This window comes from Mytilus californianus, unplaced genomic scaffold (genome assembly GCF_021869535.1).
Source record: "Mytilus californianus isolate M0D057914Y unplaced genomic scaffold, xbMytCali1.0.p SCAF_4, whole genome shotgun sequence".
Lineage (NCBI taxonomy): Eukaryota > Metazoa > Mollusca > Bivalvia > Mytilida > Mytilidae > Mytilus > Mytilus californianus.
The window spans coordinates 25,115,779-25,142,420 of NW_026262690.1; the positions used below are offsets into that span (position 1 = coordinate 25,115,779).

General features: G+C 32.5%; 1 protein-coding gene and 1 long non-coding RNA gene across 2 annotated transcripts in view; one reads left to right on the plus strand and one right to left on the minus strand.

Annotated features, from left to right (window-relative positions):
* The window catches only part of LOC127737774 (uncharacterized), a 55,091-nt gene that overhangs the window by 700 nt on the left and 27,749 nt on the right, over positions 1 to 26,642 (plus strand). The window lies entirely within an intron of this gene.
* On the minus strand, positions 11,207 to 26,389 carry LOC127737771 (flavin reductase (NADPH)-like). The gene is made up of 4 exons (XM_052248681.1): positions 26,164 to 26,389; positions 23,611 to 23,818; positions 12,528 to 12,692; positions 11,207 to 11,446 (listed from the first exon to the last, which is right to left on the minus strand). Exons 1-4 carry the CDS (start codon positions 26,299 to 26,301, stop codon positions 11,301 to 11,303), a joined length of 657 nt encoding a protein of 218 aa, XP_052104641.1. The 5' UTR covers positions 26,302 to 26,389; the 3' UTR covers positions 11,207 to 11,300.

Here is a 26,642-nt window from a genome sequence, read left to right on the forward strand (position 1 = left end):
CATATTTTTGATAAATGGGTCTGTCTTTCTGTATTTAAGTCATATGGCTTTCAAGTAACATACATGATTTCCCATTTCCCAGAGATAAGGGATGGATCGCAGAATGACATAAACCTTCCAAATTCCTGGTCCAAATTGTATTTTTTGGTGTAAATGAAAATACCTTACTATGGAAACTTTCACACTTGTTGGTTGTTGATCGACGGGAAATTTTCTGTATCTCAAAGTTAGAAAAGTTCTTTCCTAAAACTGATTTCAATTTTTTTATGTCATTCTGGTTCAGTTCCAAATGCCTGGCATATGGCAAGTAGCTTGTATTATACATAGATAAATGAGCAGAGCAAACAAGAGAATCTTTCCTACAGTTTCTATGATCATTTGCAAAACAATGAATAACATTTTCAACTGCTCTCCTGTCGCGCTCAATAAAACTGCACTCATTGGCAGAGAGCCTTTTAATTAGAGTGAACTCAGTATACCACTTGCCAAATTTCTTACAAGAATATCCTTGTCGAACCCATGCATTAAGCTGCTTAGTTTTACATTTCACACATGTTTTTGTAAGGTTCTCAACTTGTGGACAAAGCATTTATAGTGGCGAATCGGTATGTTATTGCCTTTAGAATAATCATTTACAGATTTGGGAATTTGGGCAGAGGCATCACTGGTAACAGAACGTACTTTTAAAATTTTATTACTGTTTATTTCATTTAAATGTCGTTTTACAAACTTCCCTTCAGTTAAGACATTGACTCGTCAGTATTGTAGTTTTTTTTACATTTGTCATTGTTATGATTACAATTTGATTTTGGACAAAACGTGTTGGCTACTATCAAATTTACTAGTAGCTTCCTTCTTGTATTATGCTCGATGATAGGACAGAATGTTTGAGATGCTGCTTCAAAACCAGCTTGCGGGCGATTGTTAAAAGAAGAATCTACCTCCGCATCAAAGGAATTGTCTTGTTCTGCACACTCAAGGACTTTTTTCACATATTCCTGGTTCTCCATCATTGTATTTTTATTGATGTCAACCATTAAATCTGATATTTTGTTGACCTCTCTTTGCATTACCGTCCGACTTAAGCACTGAATATTAAGGCAAGACATTATTGTAATGATATCTGAGATCCCAACTTTTGATTTGATCACTGGTATCAACAATGCATTGTTTAGTATACCACTGTCTGGGCCTGTAGGAGATTTCATTGTTGAATAAAGTTTTACAGGTTCAGACGAGAAGCCACAATTTGTACATACTACTTTTACTGAAACACAAATACCCAACCTTTTCGACATGACAACATCTGGTTTAGAAAGCGAACAATTGTGCGGTATAAATTCAATGATAAGATTTGTTAATTTTTTAAGTGTTACAATTATATTTTCTTCTGAATCTTCAGAAACTGAAAAATCATTCAAATTTTCACATTCCTGATCTTTTTCAGGTCTCATTTTTGAAGGAACCAGGTGTTTAGCATGTTTAGTGTCTGTTGTTTGATTATCACTCAGAACTTTTACAGCATCATTGTATTCCTGTGAATTTTGACGTTTGAAATCAGAAGAAAAAGAACAGTTTCCATTTGATTTCTAAGAATCCTTGTGTATTGGAAAGTGTTTATGTCCCTTCTGAAACACTTTTTTTTGCTTTGAACGATTTGTTAAGAAACTTCGACGAGAATAAACCATTTTAAATTAGAAACGACTATCACTTACAACTTGTTTATATGAAATGGAAAGGAATTTATGATGGGTCAATTTGACAAAGTAGAGTGCAATAAGAATTTAAAATAGAAGGGATACAGTTTCAACATCTCTGAATCATATGTTTTGATAGATTTAGAACTTTATGTCCTGTGCTGAGTCATCTAAAAGAGGTTGATAGATGCTGTCAAAATATTTACTTATTACCTCCCTTTGACTGTCATATATTAAATCTAACATAATAAATCAATGTGAGGTATATGAATGTAACATTATATAACACAAATAGCAATTTATTTTTTAGTTCAATGGACTTTTTTTAACATATGAGTACATGCCTTGGATAAAATTATACTTTTATTACATATTTTGAACTGAAAATCTCTGGAAATTTGAAAAGTGGGGTAATATTTTTTATATTTTTTCATAGACATGTAATGTTCTTGGCCTTTTTACATGTTTTCTTTTAATAAAATTTACTACATAATAATTCTATATGGTTTTTATTTGTGCCTAACACATTTAAGTATTTTTTAAGCATTTTTCTGTGATTGTCAGTGACGGCTGGAATTTTGAATGAAATTCCGCAAAGACACCACCTTCCTTTGAAAGCCTGTAAAATTTGTTTCATGAAGAAATATAACTCTCATTTAAGATTTTTTAATTAAAAAAAAGACTAATAAACTTGTACATAACATCAAAAGTCAAACACATACAATATAAAAAAAATGCGTAAGGTGGCAGGTACCAGTTCTTAGCCTCTGTGCCAGTGTCCCACGTAGAAAATTAGTATTAAAAAACTTTGGCTATCTTTTTCACTTCACTGGGCAGTGATAAATAAAAAGATTTAAAATTCTAAGTTTGCATTACACAATGCTAGCTTCCCTGTTTTCATTGATATGCAACATTCATGGTTTTATCTTTGTTTGACATGAAAAACCTAGAGTCCCATATACATACTGTTTGAAGGCTAGCTATACATTTTTATCATGTTTTCCATTGGTCAAAACAATTGGTTCTTTAAGGACAGTGTAAAGTGTCAAATTTTGATGGTAAGGATAGGTTCCGCTGTTGTTTATTCGAGGTGCAAGTGATTAAATTAGATGATTTTGAATGATATTCTTGTCAGTAATTAGCAGGTTTGATGCAATGAGGTCTGGAATAGGGTGCAAAATTGAAAATTTGCCATGATTTTGTCCGTTATCTGGGAAAAGTAGGTAATGCGTGATAAAGAAACAATATAAAAAACATTGACCAGAAGTACTTCACTATCAGTTTTAATCAATTCATAACACACAAAAAATATCTAGGCATGTTCAAGTCTTACAGATTTATTTACAGATTTTATTTTAATTTGGCATGCACTTGCACGTGAATTAGTGAAAAAAACTGGTTTCTGCCACCTCATCGATATTGTAATGTAAAGGAAGTAGAGTTATCTCTCTTCTTTCAAAAATATACGCAAAATGTGAGATAAGTTATTCCCCTTGGTATTATTGAATATCTCCTCGTTACCAGTTGCGGATCCAGGATTTTGAAAGGGGTCAGGGGCCCCCAAATTAGAAAAAGTATGGATTGAAATAGGTAAAAAGTCTAGATTAACCATAAATGTAGCTCCATAAGGAGGCCCCGGTCACCCCGCCCCTCTTAACCGCCTCTGTTTACATATTCGATTATATATCATTCATGAATAAAAATAAATACATTTACATACTTACAATCATCCTTTCAGTCATAATTATCATCTTTATTTATCGTTAACGTTGAAATTATATATACAATCCACTATAATGGGAATAATAAGAATTTTGCGCTAAATAAATGATACGGGCTATGTTCTCATATATTTTATGATGGTATGATACTAAACCCCTAACGGGAGGGATTTTGCTTGATTTTCATATCATGAAGACATACTCTTTCAATCAGTTTAATTGAGGTCTGGGGCTGGCATGTTCGTGACTGCAAGTAGTCCTTTGTAAATTTATGTTATCATTGTCATTTTGCTTAGTTTCTTCTGTTACCTATTCTTACATCGGATTCGGACTTCCTTTAAACCGAGTTTTACTGTGCGTATTGCTGTGTTTGTTTATTCTACATTGGCTAGAGGTATAGGGGAAGGGTTGAGATCTTTCAAAACATGTTTATCCCCACCGCATTTTTGCGCCTGTCCCAAGTCAGGAACCTCTGGCCTTTGTTATTCTTGTATGTTTTCTTTTAATTTTTGTTCATCAATATGTTTCGGAGTTGTGTGTGACGTCCATTTTCTCTGAACTAGTACACATTTTTATCTAGGGGCCAGCTGAAGCTTGTCTGCGGGTGCGGGATTTTCTCGCTGGTGGCCTTCAGCTGTTTTCTCTTGGTTGGGTTGTGGTCTCTTTGCCACATTCCCTCTTTCTATTCTCAATTTTATGATACCGATTTAAGTAGATGACCCAATGCTAATACTCTTTATTACTTAGTGGCGGACCCAGCCCCCACCCCATCCCCCTCCCCCTCATCTTTTGGTCGCAAAAAGTATAAACAAATATAAAGTTTTCACGATATATATAAAAAAAATTCAATTATCGGGAATTACGCCCCTTTCAAAAATCCTGGATCCGCTCCTGGTAATCATGTATATTTATACATAACATTATATACTGTAACAAAGGTTTCTGCTATATGGTACAACACACAAAGCTGGCTTGTTCACTTCCTACATGGGATTTTAAATCTTGTTTCTTAAAAGTCAGTAGATCAATCTCCGACATTCCTCTGACATCAGAATCTAAAACTCGTGCAGCTGTAACACTACTTGCGTAGAACCAAGCGCTCTGGCCAAACTGACCACATTCACCTATCAAAATAAAATTTACATTTCCATGCAGTTTCTGTCGTTTCCTTTATTAATGCGTTAGTAGATGGGAATCGTTACACGATGCATTATAAGTATAGCAATTTGATGAGGCTTATTTCTGCCGTTGTCGTTGTCGAGATAATTAAGTCGACTTGCCGCGATAATTATCTAAACAAACCTCTTTAATTATCTCGACAATTCGACTTCACGACGACAGAAATAAGCCTCCATAACAATTTGAAGTTCCATGTCATTGTATTTTAAAACAATCTGTCATTACTTTGACAGCAATATCATTCAAATTTTATATTCATTGTATAGGGTCGCGAGATATCTTGTGATACAGTCACATTAAATGAAGTATTGTAAACAAATAATTAGAATACTCGATCATCATAGCCAATCATGAGCCTTTTTTTGGCAAATACAATCCATACAATTAGATTATCATTATAACATAAATTATCTGATACATTTACAATTCCAACTTTTTTCAAATGAAACAACCAAATTAAAAGAAAAGAAAAACATGACCTATAGTATGTGGTAATCCTTAAAACGCACCACACTCCAATTAACGGTTGAAATATAATTACAAAACTAAGTATTCGAATTTAAAATAGCTGTATTTACATCTTTCTTTAAAACTTGCAGTGTTAGAAATTGATGTATTTCTTAAAGCTGTAAAAATTAAGTTGTAATACTTAGCGGATCTCCGACAGACCTCACCGAGGCCGTCTATCGTGTGACGGTTGCATCAAAACCAAGAACCCAGCGCTGTAACTAGCCATGAAGTTGTATTGAGTATACCTTACTACACGCGTTACATATCTCTTTGTTTTCAGGTTTCAAATATAATGAAAAACAATCATGGCAGATGGTAACAAATAAACTCATCATAGATACCAGGATTGAAATTTAGTAAAAAACGACAGTTTCTATACTGCAGACGTCGGGCTGTGAACAGGTCCATAAAGAATGTTATCGGTATCAATGTTTTGTTTATTTTCAGCCTGGTCTCTGATGAGTTTTCAAATTATACAGACTACATAAACAGGAATGTCTTACTGACACACACAAAAATATCCAGCAGGGTTTTGAGAAGAAAGACTGCTATGGACATTAATATGAACTGGTTGACCACAACGACATGTCTGTGTCTCAACTCACATGAAAACATCTTTTCGCGGACAGATCTCTAGATACCAGAATAAACGTCTAATTTATAAATTTACCGTATGTGTTCTATTCCCTATTAAAACATTTTGACTGAGTTTGGATTCTCTTATGGGGTGATCAATGTATAGCCGGATACGGTTATCATGTCGACACAGTCGGTCTCGCTAAGTTAGGAGTTCAAGCAATTCCCTCAGGTTTACTTTAATTTTGTTTTTTATTCCAAATATATTTACGAGATTTGGACATCGGCAATCTACTGTTGCTTCTAATTTACAACAATAGTAAAAAAACAAATATTGTATCATTGATAAAAAAAAATACGGCTGAATGGAATGATTGATGTTGAGACAATTAACCAGTCACAAAATTAGGAGGTAAAAATCTACATAGCTGTAGGTTATCGAAGGCCTCAAACTTTATACAAAGGCTTAAACTATACGTATCAAGGAAATCAAACAGTAATATTTCAAATAATTTCAAAACGTTTTTCAAACATTTATGTAACACAAATCAATCAAATTGTATCTGAAAGGTAACTTACAGCATTACCTCTGAAAGAATGTTCGTTTTGGTTAAGAACGTGTTTTTCTTTAGGTTTTATCCTCTATTTACCAAAAACTTTCAAATTGCATATTAAAGCCATCTTGAAGAATGTATAAGTTGGTTATATGTTTAGATATACAGCATACTTTTGTTACAACAAAGTACATCTACATTTGAAGCTGTGATATCAATTTATGTGGTATTTTTCCTAAAGGTAACTGTGATTTTGAGATACATATTAAAAATACTTTCCCCGGATTGATAAAACAATATGAGAAAATGAATCATTCAAAAAATAAGGAAAATTTTCATATAATAATAATGTTGGCACATTTGTTTACTTATTTTTTGTTAATAAATATAATTTTCGTTTTTCTGTCAGCAACACATGTACTGCACAGTTTCATGATATGCTGTAATATACGTAGAAAATTATTCATTTCATGTTTTATAATGAAATATTAAACAAAATATTCGTATGACCCACAAAAAATGTTTTAAAAATGCTCCGCGGCAACCGGGTTAACGTATTTTGTCAATCATGACCTAGTATCTTTTTCATATTGACAGGTATTGAACAAAATCGGCGCTTTTAATAAGAGCGACGTCTTAATGTCTTTAACGACATTTTACACATATATGCTGTATAAAATTGCATTTTAGTGGAATCCTTGTGTTGTTTTTATATGAAAATCTAAACAATATCACTCAATGAAAAAATTCCCAAACTGCATTCCTACTCCAATTCATTTTATTTACTACTACAAGTTGATTTTATATATATGTTATTTTTGTTTTGCTGCTTTAAATTTCAGATTTTTCACATTTGAATTTTGAACGGGTCTTTCTTTTAAATAAGCAGTGAGCCTTACCTTATTTTATTTTCCAAAATTAAGACCTACTTCCTCAATAGTTTCGCCGAACTGATTAAATATCAATAACAAGCCTTTGTTTGATATATCGATATGGTCAGTAAAAACGTACCCACTTTACCCCCGATGAAAGCGTAACCACAGTGTTGAAATAAATATTTAAATAAAATTATAATTTTGTATGGTTCATGATCTCAAAATCTTTGCAAAGCACACAAAATTGAAACAGAAAAAGAAGGGAAAAAAACTTCACTCAATATATAAGAAATAGGAAATCGGATGAATATTTTAAGAAAGAATCCAGATTTTTAATTGCTTCTTACTGTTAAGAGATTATATATCTAATAAAAGATTATATATCTTCATTCCTGGGGTCATGTCATCAAAGCTGTCTTAGGACTAGGACATGTCTTCTGATGTGTTTAAGGTATGTTTTAGTTCTTAGTCACGTTAGTCTCCTCAGATAAGATATGGTCATAATTACAAAGTCGAACTGAAAAAAAGAATTACATTTCTCTATTTGTTGACATAGGCCTTTTGTTTCCGAAAATTTTTAATCAACTCCTTTTCTTACCCATTCTAATCCAATGAATTTAAACCACTGCTCTGACGTCAGCCTATTCATTTACGGTGGTTTCTTTTTCTAGAATCAACTTCTTTAAAATGCCTACCCATGTTAAAACGAGCAAAAACAATTACCGTTACCTTGATGATATGTTTTGCATTCAATAATCAAGAATTTTCTAATTTTGCTTCGGAAATTTACCCAAGGGAATTTTCTTCAAATTAATCTATTATAGACAGCAATAATTGTCCTTTTCTAGATTTTGATACATTGTATTGAATTTTCACACGGGAAACTATATACAAGAATTTACGACAAAAAAGACGTTTTTTTCATTCCTTATTATTTATCTTAACAATGAACGTAATTTCTATATAACTGGCAAATGATTAAGTCCATAAAACGTTTACTAAATTCTTTCATAGATACAAAAATTTGGTAAGGAAGTTCGGCTCTACCTGAAGAATTCTTACTAAAATTCGTAATTCTTACGGTGATGTTGTTTGTAGAGTACGTAAATCTAGATACGATCCATGCCAACTCATTGATCCTTTGTATAATCTTATTTTCAAAGGTTATCAATTTAACACCGTAGTAAAGTATTTAAAGGGGCATTAGTTACGAGATATAAATCAAAGCATCGTCGATGTTGTGATCCAGCCATATTTATAGCTAGTCTGATATTCTTTCTGACCATACTTTTTTCAATATTTTCTTCTCTTTTCATTTTCAATCTTACTGTAAAATTTCTATGTTATTTTCCAAAGGAAATAAAAATATTAAAGCAAATATTGTTATATATATTGATATTTCAATTTTAGACTCTGTCAGATTTTTTTTGACAAGAATGGAAAGGGATATCGTCAAATAAGTAATATATTTTTTTATATGCCATTTATAATAACTGGCTTTATAATTTCCAGAAAGAGGCCTTAGAAATGCACTTTCTCAACAACAAAAATTAAAACAAATAATAACTATTTTTTTATCTAAATTGGTGTTCATTCTTCATTAAGACAAAAATACATTTCCTGTAAATTAAATGTACAAGTGCCTAATGATGAGATATTTCCAATAACTGTTAAATAGCAATATAATGGGATATAAATGTAGAACAAACAACTAAGTTTTATTGCAGAAAATGCTCAGGTAAGAGTAATGCAATTTTGTATATTATTTCAACCAAATTTCTGATAATTGCAACTAATTAATTTGAACTTGATTATTGACTTATGTCAGATGATGATGACACTCTGATTTTACAAGTGAAATAAAATTTGCTTGCATTTTTGATACATACTTTTTTTAATTTTTTGTCTTTTCTTTGAAAAAAAACACATCTAATTAATCATTCAGCTAGCTAGCAAAACTAACAGAATATTTTAGTGTAGATTAAAATAAATAAATACATATTTAGGTTTACTATTGAGAATGTGTGTATTCAGTTAGGTGTGTAATAAATTGTGTCTATTTAATTATGTAACAGGTCATGAGATATTAACTGTGGTGAATTAAGCCTGGGGTCATTTCCAATTACCTTTGATTGTAATTATTTGAAAATCATGACAGTTGATAATCATACTGACTCTTACTTGCCAATGGAAAGAATTGGAGTAATACCATTTCAAAAAAGTGTTGGAATCAACTTAAATATATTAATACAGATGTTGACCTACATTTCATTGAACAACAACTTACACATTAGATAAGATATTAATATAATACTTTCAATTTTCTTATCATCTGATTCAATTGATGTACAAATACTCTTTCAAAATAATTCATAAATAGTAAATCATTATAAAATTTTATTTACAAAGGAACTATATGCAAGTGTATATCTAAAATAAAAGGGTTGTTCGACCAATCTTTTCTTGATTTAAGGACAAATAACATGTCAAAAGTTGGCAGTTGATGATTAAAATGGTGTAGAAAGTTTCTGCAAGTCATAAAAACACATAATTAGTTTAATATCATGTCTTCAACTTAGTAATCTTCACCATCTCCAAAAACAGAGTGATCGCATAGATCCAGCATGGCTGAATCAAAAAAATAAAATATGATTATTTTTTTTTGGTTCAATCATTAATGAAAGTCATATAGTGAAATAATAATTCGCTTTTAGCAGCCAATTTAGTTCAATTTTGTCAAACTAAGATAAGAAAAATCGCTGATGAATTATTCACACCTCATTGAATTCGTATTCATGTGACCTTCAATTTAACCCCTTAGCTGGAGATAGGTTACGCATGTATTCAGCTATAAAAAGGTAATGAATGTCAACATTGAAAGTGAAACAAGGATGATCCATTTTGGTTGACTAATTCAATCCACAAAAAAATCATTATTGTACAGGTAATCACGATGATAATCATCTTTTTTAACTTACAATATGAAATCAAACAGATCTAGAAAAACCAAATTGCACGTGGTTGTTATCTTTTTGTATTTGATATTTATGTTCATATCGGGTTATATTACCGTCAGCAGTCTTCGGGTGTCATCTCGATGGTTAATTAGATGACGTCTATAGATAAAAATGCACACGAAATGTTGATACATATTATTGAGTCCATGTATTGTTAATTGTTTATTTTAGACCTTTTTCTAATTTGGATATACGTTTTAGTTTAGAAAATTGTGTCAAATCGGTGAATTTGACAGCTAATGCCCCTTTAAACAGTGTTTTATTGGTAATAATATTGATTTTGTTTTTTAAATTAAAACATAGCTAAAAACTGTGTATTCATTTATTTTCGTATGTATTCATGTTCGTGCCTTAAGGAAAAATTGTATTTTTGCGGATATTTGATTTCGTAATTTTACATACCCTACATACAAGCCTATAGAAAATTTGTAGTTAAATGAACATTTAAATTCGTACTCACGAATTGATACTTTAGTCTGGGAGAACAAGATTTAATTATTAGTTGTAATTGGCTCTTTAAACTAAATTCCAGTGACTGCGATTGCTCTTATATCGGTGCTTCGTGTTATTGTTTTTATGTTATTTGTTTATTTGTGCCTCGTACCAATCTAATTGCAACTGATTTTTAAAACTTGTTCTTGTGTTGTGCTGTTACATTATTGTCCGTGTTAGAGAGAGTGTTATCGCTCACAAACATGTTAAACCTCGCCACATTCTTAATGTGTCTGACCCAAGTCAGGAGCCTGTAATTCAGTGCTTGTCGTTGATTCATGTCTGCCATATTTGTTTTCCGTAAACTGTATTTGTTATTAATTAGCTAATCAGTTTTCTGGTGGGATTTTTTTGTGCAGAAGTCCACTCTTAGGACCATAATTGAAAATTGGTAATGTGTTTTACTTTTAGGATTCCTCTTTCGGTATTGTTATTTAGGTTCTTTTTAAAACTTGTGTTATATTAATTTGATTTAAATATTATGCTTTAAGATTATTTATATGACATTTCGCTTAAATGGCAATATAGGTTTGTGCATAGAGACAAACATTTTTTACCATTTCTTCTTGGTTTTATCAAAATAAACATAGAGAAAGATTTATTATATATATTATCATATCATTCTTTACAACAATGAAACATAAATAAAGAAAAGAAGAGAATTTGGTTTTGGTCTTCTTTACGTTTCAAGTCCTATAGCAACACATTTCTGGTTCCAGTCATGGCTGATAGCACATTCTAACATAAACTTTGCAACGTCACGCCGTGGTATTCTTCCGACAATGTCTGGAATGCATTGTCCCTCCTCTGCTTTTATTTCTTTTTCTGTAAAACGTGAGAAGTGTATAATCTGACAAAGCAGCACACTAGTTGGTGTCCATAAATATTTCAGATTAGTTTTATTTAATAAAAAAATATTCAACAAATTAAAAGTTTGATTTGCAACTTTCATGGTTAACAAATGTAGTCATCTGATGTATTACCCGAAACTTGCTAATCTTATTGTCAGTGGAAATCAATACGTCATTTTACAATGTTTTACAAAAATATATAATGAAAAAAACTATCCCACAAACTTTTATAATAAATGCATTTATAAAGTACATGGATAATGACTTTGTTGTTTTGCAGTTTATCACAGTTCAAATGATATTGCATTTGAAATTATTTAAATTCAACGAAATGGTTAAGCGAGATTTCCAAAATGTTCCGTTTACCACATTAACTGTGATACCAGTTGCTATTTTGCTATTTTATAATTACATCCTAACTCCTTTGTTCTGTGTCGGATCACCCCTACCAGATCATCCTACCTTGAGTTTCTTTGTTCTGCATACTTTCTTTTGTTCTGTAACATTTTGGCGGGAATGTCGAACACACAATAAAACTTAGAAATATTTAAGCGGAATAAGATTTACTTTCAAAATTATGTAGAAAAAAATCCACTAAATTTCCAGTGTCTATGTAGGGAACCGAACTCAAGACCGTTAGCATATGATGCCACGATTCACACTCCTACGCCAAGACGACTGGATACAAACTCTCTGTTAATTTAACATATTTAAGCGTTGTATCCGGGGCTCATAAAGGGTATATACTATATAGTAATATATAAAGTATATTATAATTATTGTATGGCATTCTGAACTAGATTTTATGAATCGTAAATGTTTTTTTTTCATATAGTCTAGAAGAGCTGGCATGTAAAATAGTTATCCCACTCGGACTTGGTGTGTCAGTGTAAGATCATCCTACGGCCTCCGGCCGTCGGGGTTATCTTACACTGACACACCGCGTCCTCATGGGATAACTATTACGTAAATATATATATATATACGAATGTTTGAACAATAGAAATTACTCATGACATTTAAAGTTTCCATATTATCTTCGTATTTGTTATTACCTGAACTTGGATCGTTAGTAAGCCCAGGTGGTCGCACGACTGTGTAGTCTATATCCGAACAAGAATCTTTCAAGTAATCTTCCATGTCTGACATACTTTTAAATGTACTCGACAGAAAAATAGGTCTCAAAAAGTATTTAATTATTCTTGGTTCTTCTGGTGTACCTTGAAAATTTGAAATAATATATGAAACTCAAAAACAAGAATATATGTTCATGGGACAAAATTCCCCGGTTGCGCGATCTCTTTTCTATGTTCATTGAACAATGAGATAGGGATCAAAATCGTAATTTAGAATATGATTTTAAAGTGACATCATAATGAACATGTATTAAGTTTAAATTTGATTATCCAACAACTTCATGATAAATTACTCTTAAGATCAGTACTTTGTGTCTTCAGTTTTTTGTTACTGTAAATGTTTTTTGTTTTTGTTTTTTTGTGCTTAATACCGATCTGATCAGTCGAGCCATATCCAACTGATTTTTACAAACATGTTAAAACCCAATATCTGTCCCAAGCTAAGAACCTGTAATCCATTGGTTGTCGATAGTTGTTGTCTGTCTTATTAGGCCGTTAGTTTTTCCTTAAATTGTTTATAAGATTACTACTAGTATATGGTTTGAGTTTTGCTCATTGTTGAAGGCCGTAGGATGACATGCACTAGTTCACATCTTTGTCCTTTGGTCTTAATGGATACTTTTCTCATTGTCAACCAATTATCACATCCTTATGTTTAAACTTTAATCAAAAATGTTAACAATATTTGGGACGGACGCAAAGACCAGAAAACATAATGCCTCCTACATACCCATATACACACATATATATATATATATATATATATATATATATATATATATATAAATAAGTCTAAATTGAAAATATATATATATATACAAGTCTAAATTGAAAACAACGTTCAGACCTATGATTGCGTTGGATAAAAACCGCAATTTTTATACGTGCATGTGCATGCAAGACAAATTTCTGGATAGAGGGGTCTAAATACAGCACAAACAACATTTTCCAAAAGACCAAAAAAGCGAAAAAAGTATATTTTAACAAAACGCATTTGACTAACAGGTCGAACAACAGATGTTCTTAAAACCCTGCTGACTGCCATTGGCGATTGGCTTATCTAAGAACAAAAATTTGCTTCCGCAAAATTGCAGATTTAACATTGTTGTGCTGATATTTAGAGTAATTATGAATATATATATATATATATATATATAAACAAGTCTAAATTGAAAACAACGTTCAAACCTATAATTGCGTTGGATAAAAAACCGCAATTTTTATACGTGTGCATGCAAAACAAATTTCTTGTTAGAAGGGTCTAAATACAGCACAAACAACATTTTCCAAATGACCAAAAAAGTGAAAAAGTATATTTTAACAAAACGCATTTGACTAACAGGTCGAACAACAAATGTTCTTAAACTATGGAACGCCACAGCTGTCTTATGTGGAACTCTGATATTACTTTATGTTGTTTTATTATTACTTGATGATATTTTGTCTTTACTTAATATGGTTTTGACATTACGTAATGATGTTTTGATATAACTCAATATCGAATAGTCATTACTTAATGATATTTCGATATTACACGATATGGTTTCGTATTGACTTGATATAGTTTTGTCATTACTCAATATTGTTTTGTCATTACTCGATGTGGTTTCACCATTATTTAATGTGGTTGTGTCATTAGTCAATGTGGTTTTAACATTACTTGATGTGAATGTGACTTAACGTTATGTAGTTGTTTCATTACATGATGTGGTTTTGTTATTTTGTAATGATGATTTGCCTATTCTTTATATGGTTTTAACATTACGTAATGATGTTTCAAAATTTGACGATTTTACACTACATGATGTGTTTGTTTCATTATTTGATGTGGTCCTGTTATTCTTTGATGTGGTTATCCCATTACTTGATGAGGTAAAATCACGTGACCAATTCGGAAAAACCTGTTCTATTTTTAGATAGATTTCCATGTTGTATGTGCCTTGGATGAGTGTGGCCATCCATCAAATTAGAGTTCAAATTAAAGTTCGGGTTACTGTTTGAGTTAAACTTTGAGTTAGTCTTCGATTTCGAATTCAAGTCATTATTAGAATTAAAGTTTTAGTTAGCATTGAGTCTCGAGTTGGACTTCGAGTTTGAGTCACATTTAACTGAGGTAGAGTTCTAGTTACAACATTAAATTTGAGTCACTTTTTGAGGTAGAGTTTGAGTAAGATTCGAATTTAAGTCTCATTTAGATTAATTAAGATTTTGAGTTGAAATTAGAGCTATCTTATATGAGTTCGTAATTAAATTTTCTATCGCGGAACAAGGACTTTTGCTCGGGCTTCCGAAAAGAGGGCTCCGGGGTATGCGTACGAAAGATAAACTCTGTTACAGTATACAAAACGCAACATAGAAGTTGAAATAAAGTTAGATGTGGTGTGATTGACAATGAGACAACTATCCATCAGAGTTTAAATGCAGTGGATGTAAGAAATCATATGTAGGCAACCGTACAGCCTTCAACACACCGTATAGTCAGCTACAAAAGGCCACCATGCAACATGTGAACAAATTCAAACGAAAAAACAAACGGTCTTATTTATAAATAAACAATCTACAAAAAAAAATGACACACATTTATACAACGACAACAATTGAACTTCATGCTCCTGACTTGGGGCAGGTACATAAAGAAATTGCACGTGGCGGAGTTTAACATGTATGTGAGCGCTAAATCCTAACCTTACATCGGACTGTTACAGTTGTGTAACAGCACAACACAAGAAAAAAATGTAAACTAGACAAAGTGATGCCCCACACTCAACTCATTTAACCGCTTATACCCTAAAAATGACCAAAAAAAGTTCAATTATCTCCCAAAAAAGCAAAAGATAATAAAAATAAAAACCCTGACCACATGTACACCTTCAATATATGTACAAACAGACAGTAAAGAGAAAACTTCCTAGGATTCAAACTGTAGGAGGAGTTATGCGGAATAACTATATACCCATAATGGGACGGAGAGACGGACGGACGGACAGGGTAAAAACAATATCCCCCCCCCCCCCCCAACTTTCAGTTGCGGTGGCATACAGAACAGTTTCATTTGGCTGTTTCAATAGATCGGTATGACTGGGTAATATAAATCCATCGGGGTGATCTCGGATGCTCCAGAAAGGCACCCGTCGTGTTTTTCGAGAAAGTACAAACCCAGTGATTTGGTTTTATTTGGTAGTTTACATTCAAGGAAAAGATGACGGTTTTATGGTTACGACCACTGGAACATGTCCGTCGTCACATATGAAACAGATATTCCAAAAAGTTTATTTTTCAATTAGTGCGAGGTAGATCAGGGAATTCAATTGATTACAAATAAAAGATTGATATTCGTATAAGTTCAAATGATCATTTACGCTAAAAAAAAAATCGGAGAATTCTTATTTTATAGTATTGAATCTTTGTCGCTTAGTCCGAGCCCCCATCCCCCCGTTTCCCTGTAACTTTAGTGTGAGTTGATTTGAAGTGTTTCATTTGTTAACAATAAAGTTCAAGTCTTTTGATTTGTGTCGAGCCTGCGACATCAATGTAGCGGCAGTGAGACACAACAAACCTATATTTCGTCGTCGATTGTGGCGTCGGCGTCTCCATCTCCATTATTTTTTATTTCTATTGAGTTTAACCTTTCATTATACATGTTACTAAACATGTATGCCATGTATATTACTTTTAGAATATCATACTGGATTTGTTTACCTCGACTATTGTATCTGTATTTATATTGTATGTTTCTCTGTAAACTTGTATTTAGTTTTTAGAGAATAAAGTATCTATCTATCTATCTATAGATCGTTAGGTTTCTAGGTTTTTACATTTTTCATTTCGGGACCTTTTATAGCTTACTATAGGGTATGGGTTTTGCTCATTGTTGAAAACCATACAGTTTTGTTTTGTTAAATTAAACCGAATTAAACTGTTTGACATGATAAATTTGTAAACCTCCATGAAGTGTTTTAAAACTTGTATAGGAGTTATTCCTCAATTTCAAGAAAAAGCATCCACAGAAAAACATTTTTTTTTTAATTTTTTTTTTTTTTTACCGATAAATCTATAGATAAATGTACAGCCGATCAACATGACGCTTTTACACTTACAGCAGCAATATCAGGCGAGACACAGGGTTCCGTGGAATATTTTACAAATTTATTACAAAAATACTGCTTCCGTTTGAGAACTTAGGATAAAAACAACAGGATCAAGTGGTTTAGGGATATCCCAATTATGTCAGAAATACTGTAAACCTTTTAATACTTTTTTCTTATTATTGTCTGCCGTTCCTCTTTTTCATACCAAATAACTCTGAACAACCACTCGAACTTTAATTTGAACTTTAACTCAATGGATAGCGATACCCATCCAAAGCACATTAAACAAACGATATATTGAAATCTGTTTAAAAATAGAACATATTTTTTTCCGAATTGGTCACGTGGTTTTACCTCATCAAGTAATGGGATAACCACATCAAAGAATGACAGGACCACATCAGATAATGAAACAAACACATCATGTAGTGTAAAATCGTCAAATTTTGAAACATCATTGCGTAATGTTAAAACCATATAAAGAATAGGCAAATCATCATTACGAAATAACAAAACCACATCATGTAATGAAACAACTACATAACGTTAAGTCACATTCACATCAAGTAATGTTAAAACCACATTCACATCAAGTAATGTTAAAACCACATTGACTAATGACACAACCACATTAAATAATGGTGAAACCACATCGAGTAATGACAAAACCATATTGAGTAATGACAAAACTATATCAAGTCAATACGAAACCATATCGTGTAATATCGAAATATCATTAAGTAATGACTATTCCATATTGAGTTATATCAAAACATCATTACGTAATGTCAAAACCATATTAAGTAAAGACAAAATATCATCAAGTAACAATAAAACAACATAAAGTAATATCAGAGTTCCACATAAGACAGTTGTGGCGTTCCATATTAAACCCTGCTGACTGCCATTGGCGATTGCCAAATAAACGGATCACCGATGTAATAAATGGATCTTAATTATAAATTTAATACTAAACAGAAAACAATAAACTTGCGGAAAAGATGATATACCGCAAACAAAAGGTGCAAAGGTTTTTGTACACCATATCCGGATTTCGACAATTAATGTCTCTTCAGTGATGTCAGGAATCGAATCGGTATTTGGAAAGCCATACAATTTACCTCAATTTAGGATAGACTCTTGAATTTTGAGGAGTCAAAATAGGATGAACGGATCATATAAACCCGAAGGCAAATATAATATATATATATATATATAAAGTGATTAGAAAATCAACCTAAAGATGTTAGAGTAGATCTGTTTCTTTACTTCCTCCGCGAGCGGGGCTGGATCCTGTATTTTTTATTTCTTACTTCTACGACAACACCGCCTAGCATTGCGCAGACACCTTATCCTCTCCTCTAACTATAGCTTATAAAAATCAGCTTCCGTTTCGAGTGGTGTTCCATTACTGAAAATATCAGCCTCCTGCAAATATTTGCTGCAAGTCTGCAGCGAACTTGCTGCAGACTTGCAGCGAACACAAAGTCTGTATTTGCAGCATGTTTGCTGCAAATGCGCTGCAGGTCTGCTGCAAACAATTTACCATGCAAACGAGTGTTTGCTGCAGACCTGCTGCAAACATTAATATGCAAATGAGTGTTTGCTGCAGACCTGCTGCAAACATTTTTATGCAAATTAATCTTTCTCTTGCGTGTTTGCTGCAGACCTGCTGCGTGTTTGCGGCAAACATTTATATTCAAATTAATCTTTCTCCTGCGTGTTTGCTGTAAACCTGCAGGAACTACATACATTATACAATTAACCAATGTCATGTTGTGTACACATCACATTATCTATATTACACAGAAAATTCTGAAAAAGTTAGGTTACATGCATACCTGATTTAAATACTTTATCATTTGCAAAATTATCATAGCATAAGTTAATACCTTTTAAAAAGTTTTTTTGTTGTTTAAGTGTACGTGCTCAAATGAATTGCATGCATGCATATCTAAAATACCAAAAAAAAGGTTGATTTGAAATTTATTTTGTGCATATATCATGTATATACAGCTAGTTTAAAAATCAATATTGTCACAAAATTCAACTTGCGTTATTACAACAAAATATTTGATAAGTTACAATCTCAAAACATATTAATAGAGAGTATTGTATATTGGTTACATGTTTGAAAATGTTTTTCAAACCTTCATGCATTTGTATTTGTGGAGGGGACGAATTTTATAAGTTTACACTTCTATGAAGAATTTGTACTTACAATAATGTCTTTGAAAATTAAACTTTTAATTTCCAATCTAAAATGCCTCCCTGAGCACTAATATATAACATGACTCAAACACCATCAACATTTTCAAATTTCAAATCTTTATCTTCCAGGAAGTTACCAATAGTCATGCTCAGTCATTTTATGTAATTCTTGCAATGCTCTTGCAAACATATAGAATTGTCAAAGATTTCTGCAATCTAGCTGCGACCATCCCTTATATTCTAGTTATACCCCGCTTTAAAAAAGTGGGGGTATACTGTTTTACCTCTGTCTGTCCTTCCTTCAGTCCATCCGTCAGTCCATCCGTCAGTCAGTCCGTCCGTCCACTGAATATTTTCGTCGCATTTTTTCAGGAACTACTTTACAAGAATTTCTGAAATTTGGTTTCAGGGTTTATATGAGTAAGTTACACCGTGTGATGTGTTTTCAGATTCATCACTCAACAACTTCCTGTTTACCGAACCCTTGTTTTATTTTCACTTGTATTATTTTACACATGATAGCCAAGTTGAAAATTTTCGTAACATTTTTCTCAGGAACAACTTGACAAGGATTTCTGAAATTTGGTTTCATGGTTTATATAAGTAAGTTACACCGTGTGATGCGTTTTCAGATTCATCACTCAACAACTTCCTGTTTACCGAACACTTGTATTATTTTACACATGATAGCCAAGTTGAAAATTTTCGTCACATTTTTCTCAGGAACTACTTGATAAGGATTTCTGAAATTTGGTTTCAGGGTTTATATAAGTCAGCTATACCGTGTAATGCGTTTTCAGATTCATCACTCAACAACTTCCTGTTTACCGAAATATTTCGGCGGGGGTATCATTAGTGAGCAGTAGTTCACAGTTTTACTTGTTTTCCTGCAATCTTACTGCAAACATAATTGTTTCTGCAAGCTTGCAGCAAAAAGTTGCAATGTTTGCAGGAGGTTATTATTCAAAGGGTTCCTGCAAGCTTTTTGTTTGCAGCAAACCTGCAGCAAGTCTGCTGCAGATCTGCAGTAAACATTTCAGTCCTGTAAAGGATTACCTTCTCGTAGGAATTAAACAAGGATATCTGATACAATACACGAAGTATTCTTTTAGTGTAGAGAAATGATCATCTACTCATCTCTTCAGTATAATTACAGGATGCTAATCTATTTTTAGAAGCGTACAACCACTGTAAATTAATATATGTATGTGTCTGCCTTTATATATAAGTGCCTATAAATAGCAACACATAACATACGAATCTATTTGAGTGTGGATTAATCAGTACAAAGATTAATTCAATTACACAAATGAAATTATAAATTGCCTAACAATGTAATTTTAACACACTATTGAGTATGTGAATATTAGAATGTTTAAAATATTTACAACGCGATAAAAAATAAACGCAATATTTCGCTAGACAAACTAGCTTCATCAAGCGTGCATCTATCCAGGTGAAATCGGATGTAGATAAGAAACTTTTGCAGCTCACTGTACATAAATTTAGCTGTCTTGTAAAGAATTCAAAATTTGGATGAAGTTCAAGATTATTTACAAAATTGGTGGTTGAAGTTTGCAACGTCCATTGGCCAATATCAAAGGATAAAAAGGACGATGCTGTGTACTAAATTATTCTTTATCTTTCCTGTATCTTTTTTCGTCTTTTTCATTAAGACCATCAGGTTCTTTAGTGTGGAGCTGTTGGATATTAAATTTATCCATTGTTTCTCCCTCATACTGAATGCCACAAGTGTTACATGTTAGTACATAAATTGAGTTCTCCGTTTTACAGTTGGAATTTGAGTAAATGGTATAACTTTGTTTTGTAAAGGAGCTGATGAAAGAACTGCTTGTATTGGCAGCTTTACAACATAAGCAATTCCTTCTGCCACATTGTTTGTAGCAACCGGGAGGTGGAGTAGGTTGCTTTGTTAATACAGCTGTCACTAATTTGTCACGGATGTTTTTAGGTCGTCTGAAGGCCATGACTGGTGGTGAGGAAAATACTTTTTTTAAATTGGAGTCATTTTCTACAATTTTCCAATGCTTTTGAACAATGGATGACACATTTTTAAAATCAGGATGGTAAGTGAGTACAAGAGGTGTTCTGTTGACTCCTTTATCTTTATCCTTGTATCCTCTGCCTATATATATATATAAGTACGTCTGAACCAGTGACAACTCTACAGCAGATTAATCCATCGGATCACCAGCAGTGATGGTGATACATGGCTGTGTACATTCTGTATATACAACTCGTCTAAACATCAGCCCAACAACGTTAGATCTGTAAATTTGCTAATTTACAGATCTAACATTGTTGGGCTGATGTTTAGACGAGTGGTATATATATATATATATATATATATATATGTAGGACTCCGCGATGGTACTCCAACCGTGATAGTCACGTTGAAGTGCGATGGTTTAAACTCCAAATCGTGATAGTCACGATGAAGTGCGATGGTTTAAACTCCGAACCGTGATAGTCACGATGAAGTGCGATGGTAAAAACTCCGAACCGTGAAAGTCACGATGAAGTGCGATGGTTTAAACTCCGAACCGTGAAAGTCACGATGAAGTGCGATGGTTTGACTTTGAAATGCGTTTTTGACCATGCTATATTGTGATGATCGTATTGTGATGCTATATTGCTGATAGCTACGCCGAAGTGTGTTGGTTGTAACACAGAAGTGCGATGGATCACTAAAATTTCAATGTTTTTTCATATGTCAATGTAGAGGTAAATTTGTTTGTAAGATGCAGCTTTTCAGTTTTTTCTAAGTAAACCATCGAGAGTATAACCCGTTTAAATTAAAACAGTCATTATGAATAGTCATTGAATTTCCAGTCATAACTAACGTTGTAGTTTACTTTGTTAAAATGATTTTTTCTGTATGTGCCTGTCCAAAGTCAGGAGCCTGTAATTCAGTGGTGGTCGTTTGTTGCTGTAAATCATATTTGTTTTTCGTTCAATGATTTGTACATAAATCAGGCCGTTATATTTCTCGTTTGAATTATTTTCATTTGGCATTTCGAGACCTTTTATAGCTGACTATGCGGTATGGGTTTTGCTCATTGTTGAAAGCAAAACGATGACCTATAGTTGTTAACTTCTATGTCATTTATTCTATGGTGGAGAGTTGTCTCATTGGCAATCATACCACATCTTCTTATTTTTATATTGGACAAAAATAGGCCAACGTTTTTACAATCGTTCAGGACTCTACATGCAAATATTATTTCCATTGAAACTAGCACTGATTTCAATGACTGAAAAACGTGGTATTTTTTTAAAATGCAATATGATAAGGGACTTATCAACTTATCAACGTAGGTAGTTTATAATGTAACGGAAGAAATATGGAATGTTTGGTAGGGACACGTAATTTATCCTTTTATAGCCGCTCTATTATGGTCTCATTACGGATTACCATCCCAACCAATGCGTTCATGTTACAAGACAAAATGACACATGAAACACAACTATCCTATTTGTGAAACAAAAAGATCAATAGTTTGATGGATATCAGATGTTTAAATTCAAGTCGTAAATATTTAATGCATATTCAACATATGAACAAGTAAATGAAGGGCTTATAAACTTTTAATGCTACCAGAGAATATGAATGTTTAGTGGAATTTAGCCTTCCGTAACGGATCCTATTATTTTCAAAATCTACAGAAGAAGATTTGGGTTTTTTTTTATGAATGATGGAGCATGGTATTCTCTGTCCGCAGACAGATTTTCCGCATTATGATATTACGGTACTAAACGTGAAACTCGTGAGAGAAAGTATGTAAAGATAAACTATTAACGGAGAATTATATTTATATGCAGCAAAATTAAAGAGGACAATCTCTCATTTAGTGTGAAAGTGTAATTTAAGACATTTAGACCATCATACTTCAGGGAACGGAACATCGCACTTCAGTGCAAACCATCACATCTCAGCGTTGCATCGCACTCCGATTCTTACATATATTAACTCACAAAAGTTCGATACACATCCAAACTGTCATTATATTGGAAAAATATGAATTTTGAAATGCACAATAAATATATTGAAATAACGAAAAATACAATTTTACACAAACTATATCGTAAAGCTAACCGATAAATCTAGTCAATGTTTACAAAAGGGCCAAGCTGATCTTCTAGTAGCGTGATTGTCTTGAGATCGCGATATTGTGGGATTGATTCTCATCCAGGTCGAACGAAAAAGAAGAATTTGCTACTCCACTTTTGATTTTTAGAAAATTAGTAGTTGCTACTTCTCAGACAAGCACACAGCATGTAGGAGTAAGAGCAAAGACTTGTCGGCTAGGATTCAGAATACTATGTCCGGGTAGGGTGACATATTTTTCTTGGGACTGCTACCTTGTGACCTAGCTCATTAAAAACCCGAAAGTCATACTATGCATTTACAAATGTTGTCTGAGATTGCCCTGACATCTGACGGACTTTTTAAAGACTGACCCATCATGATGCCAAATGGAACCTTATTTGGAAAATTTCTTCTAAAATTTATGCTTCTAAAAACAGAGTCAATATTGGTAATAAAATACAGGTTAGGTATAATAAGCGCACACAATTCGAAATAACATAATACGGAAGAACTTAAAAACCCAATATGTAAAACATAACTTTTGTAAAGAACAAAACAAATGCTTTTTATCTTATAACATAAATATACTTACTAACTGTGCCCCAAGAAGACATACAAATAAGACGTTTTTTGTTTGCAGTTCTCATCGCGTTGACAATTGGTTTTATGCTGTCTAAATAAAATGTGATTGGAGACCATCCTAAAAAACTTGTTCGACATCCAAGACAAGATACCACGGCGTCTGTGTTTTTAAAAGTTTCCACCAAGTCATCTTCTTTTAGGATGTCCACTTCTTTCACCTTGTTAAACAAAAGCAAGTATGACCAGTTTCCGAACAATTTATGACCACATATTTAATTTCAAAAAGTTTTTCTATATTTTCTAAAATGTACTTTGTCATAGATTGGTGTGTGTACTTTGTGGTTCTCGCAACACTATGTTGTATTTTTTAACATAAATTATATTTCCAAATCGCAAACGCTTAACTAGTATTTCTTTTCAAAGCTTAGTCAAAATTTTGATGGAAGTTAAGTTATGCCTTGTCTTTCTGATACAAAAAAAGGATGTCCCTCCGATTCATTTTTTTAATGTAAAACTTGTAATGAAATGTATTAAAACTGTCTTATCTAACAATATAAAGCGTCGATTTATGTTTATTTGTTTAAAAATCTTTAAAAGTTTTTCATTTTTTTACACTCAGCAATATTAAATTCCATCATTATCGTTTCGATTTTACAACTAGTGAGTAGAATAAATATAGGGAAACTAGCCTGTATACATGTACCTCTATACAGTATTTTAAATTTTGATAATATACTTTAAACATTTATATGTTAAACATTCGAAATTTTATTTCATTATTCTTTTGCTTTCAAGATGTTAGCAAAAACAGCCGCATTAAAGATCAAACGTCTACTTTAAGGGGAAAAGGTATATACGTTTTAGAAAAGTAAATACCGCTGTAGAGAGGGTATTAATATTGAGATATCCTTTTTTTTTATAGATCCCAGAGTTAGTGAAATATAAACGAAATTCATCTGATACATGTATGATAAAATACAAAAATTCACACTAGCTTTCAACCAATCAAAATCAAAGATCCCATAAATACATTTATTTAAGCTATATTAGATATATATAGATACATGTAGATAGATATGAAACATCTGTTGGTATTCACTGACTATATTTCAATCTTATCATTTCAAAGTAAATATTTGACAAAGTATTGAATTGATATGCCATAGGGCATAAATGATGACATCAGACAATGTAGTGTGTCCATATTAATGCACATCCAACCCAAATAACTACTTACAATAAAAAAGTCTCAATATATATTAGCTTCCCTACTTGTTTTCTGCCACACTATTTTTTTGTTAAATTTTACGTGAATGTGACAATGTTTGATCACCCCTTTCGTATTTCTTAGCCATCCTATCCATGTATATTCATCATATAGGGTTGTACAGTGACAATTTGATTTTTGTGGTTTGCTTTACACAAATCTATCAACGAGTTTCACAACAAGAAACCGGCCGGTCATCTTTTGTGAGGGAGGGGGCGGGCTTTTTTTAACAACAAAAAATTGATTTCATGTTTTTTAAACAATGTTGTTTTAAAAATCAAGTGGGAAAAAAAGATTATTTCAATTGAAAATTGGTAAACAATATTGCTTTTAAAAAAATCTTGTTCCTGTAGGTTACTGAAAAAAATAAAGTTGAAAACTAATGTTTTCCCTAGAAAAAAACTAATGCCTAATAAAATATGCATGGTCGATGCTTCAGTACATTCTTCAAAAAGTGAAAGCGTTGTATATTTAATATTGGTCCCAGACCCGTCGTATATAGACTGACTTATCACTATGACAAATCATAATGATTTACTAAGTGACATGGACATTTACAATGACCAATGGTCGCTCAACAATCTCTTTTGCCTATAAAGATATAGATTAATTAGGTTGTTTTTTCTTAATGATGTTGTTATGACTATGTCTATCAGTTATATCACTTTACTCAGTACTTGGGAGTACACTATAAAGTACTCTGTAAAAGCAAGTGTACAATCTCCAAAAAACTAGGGATTTAATTTTGGGCGGGGCCCAGTCTCCTAGCTTATGATGAAGCAAAGATCGATACGGGAAAAATCGGCAAATTCGTTCTTATAATGTTATAAATACTACAACTTAACATATAGGACATCATTATATAAAAGACCATTTATGGAAGCTGTCAGTATTATCGATTTTGATCATTTATGATGTTAAACGTATAAATTTTAATAAAAATGTACAAGTCTATAAAAGTCTGCGCTTATTAAAAACCCATTCCAGCTGTTACCTTTTATGTTGTTACAATAATGGGCAATTAAAATTATTCTGAATATATCGTGTTATTTTTGTTCAAGGTGACGATCTCTTTCCACTACAAACACATGTTCAATAACGATGTGACAAACTGCACATTACAAATAAACATCCTAAAAAAAAAACCATATGAACAGGTAAAAATTACTGTGTATCCTAAATTTATATATCAAAATGCGACCTCTGCTTGAATTTGAACTCGCCTAAAACTTTGTTAGATATATATTCCAATTCATTATATCGCTTTTCAAAATCTCACATGTACCGTTAACATACCTTAAGTTTATCGTTCGTTACTGAGCTAAGTCCTTCAGGATTTCTCACCAAAGCAAAGACTTCGTGCTCATTTTTCAATGATTCCAACACAAACTGCAAACCAGTGGGACCTGTTGCACCAAGAACGGCAATCTTCATAGTACCTGTCAGTACTGATATCCAACTTCTCAGGTGGCAGGTACCAGTTCTTAGCCTCTGTGCCAGTGTCCCACGTAGAAAATTAGTATTAAAAAACTTTGGCTATCTTTGACACTTCACTGGGCAGTGATAAATAAAAAGATTTAAAATTCTAAGTTTGCATTACACAATGCTACCTTCCCTGTTTTCATTGATATGCATCATTCATGGTTTTATCTTTGTTTGACATGAAAAACCTAGAGTCCCATATACATACTGTTTGAAGGCTAGCTATACATTTTTATCATGCTTTCCATTGGTCAAAACAGTTGGTTCTTTAAGGACACTGCAAAGTGTCAAAT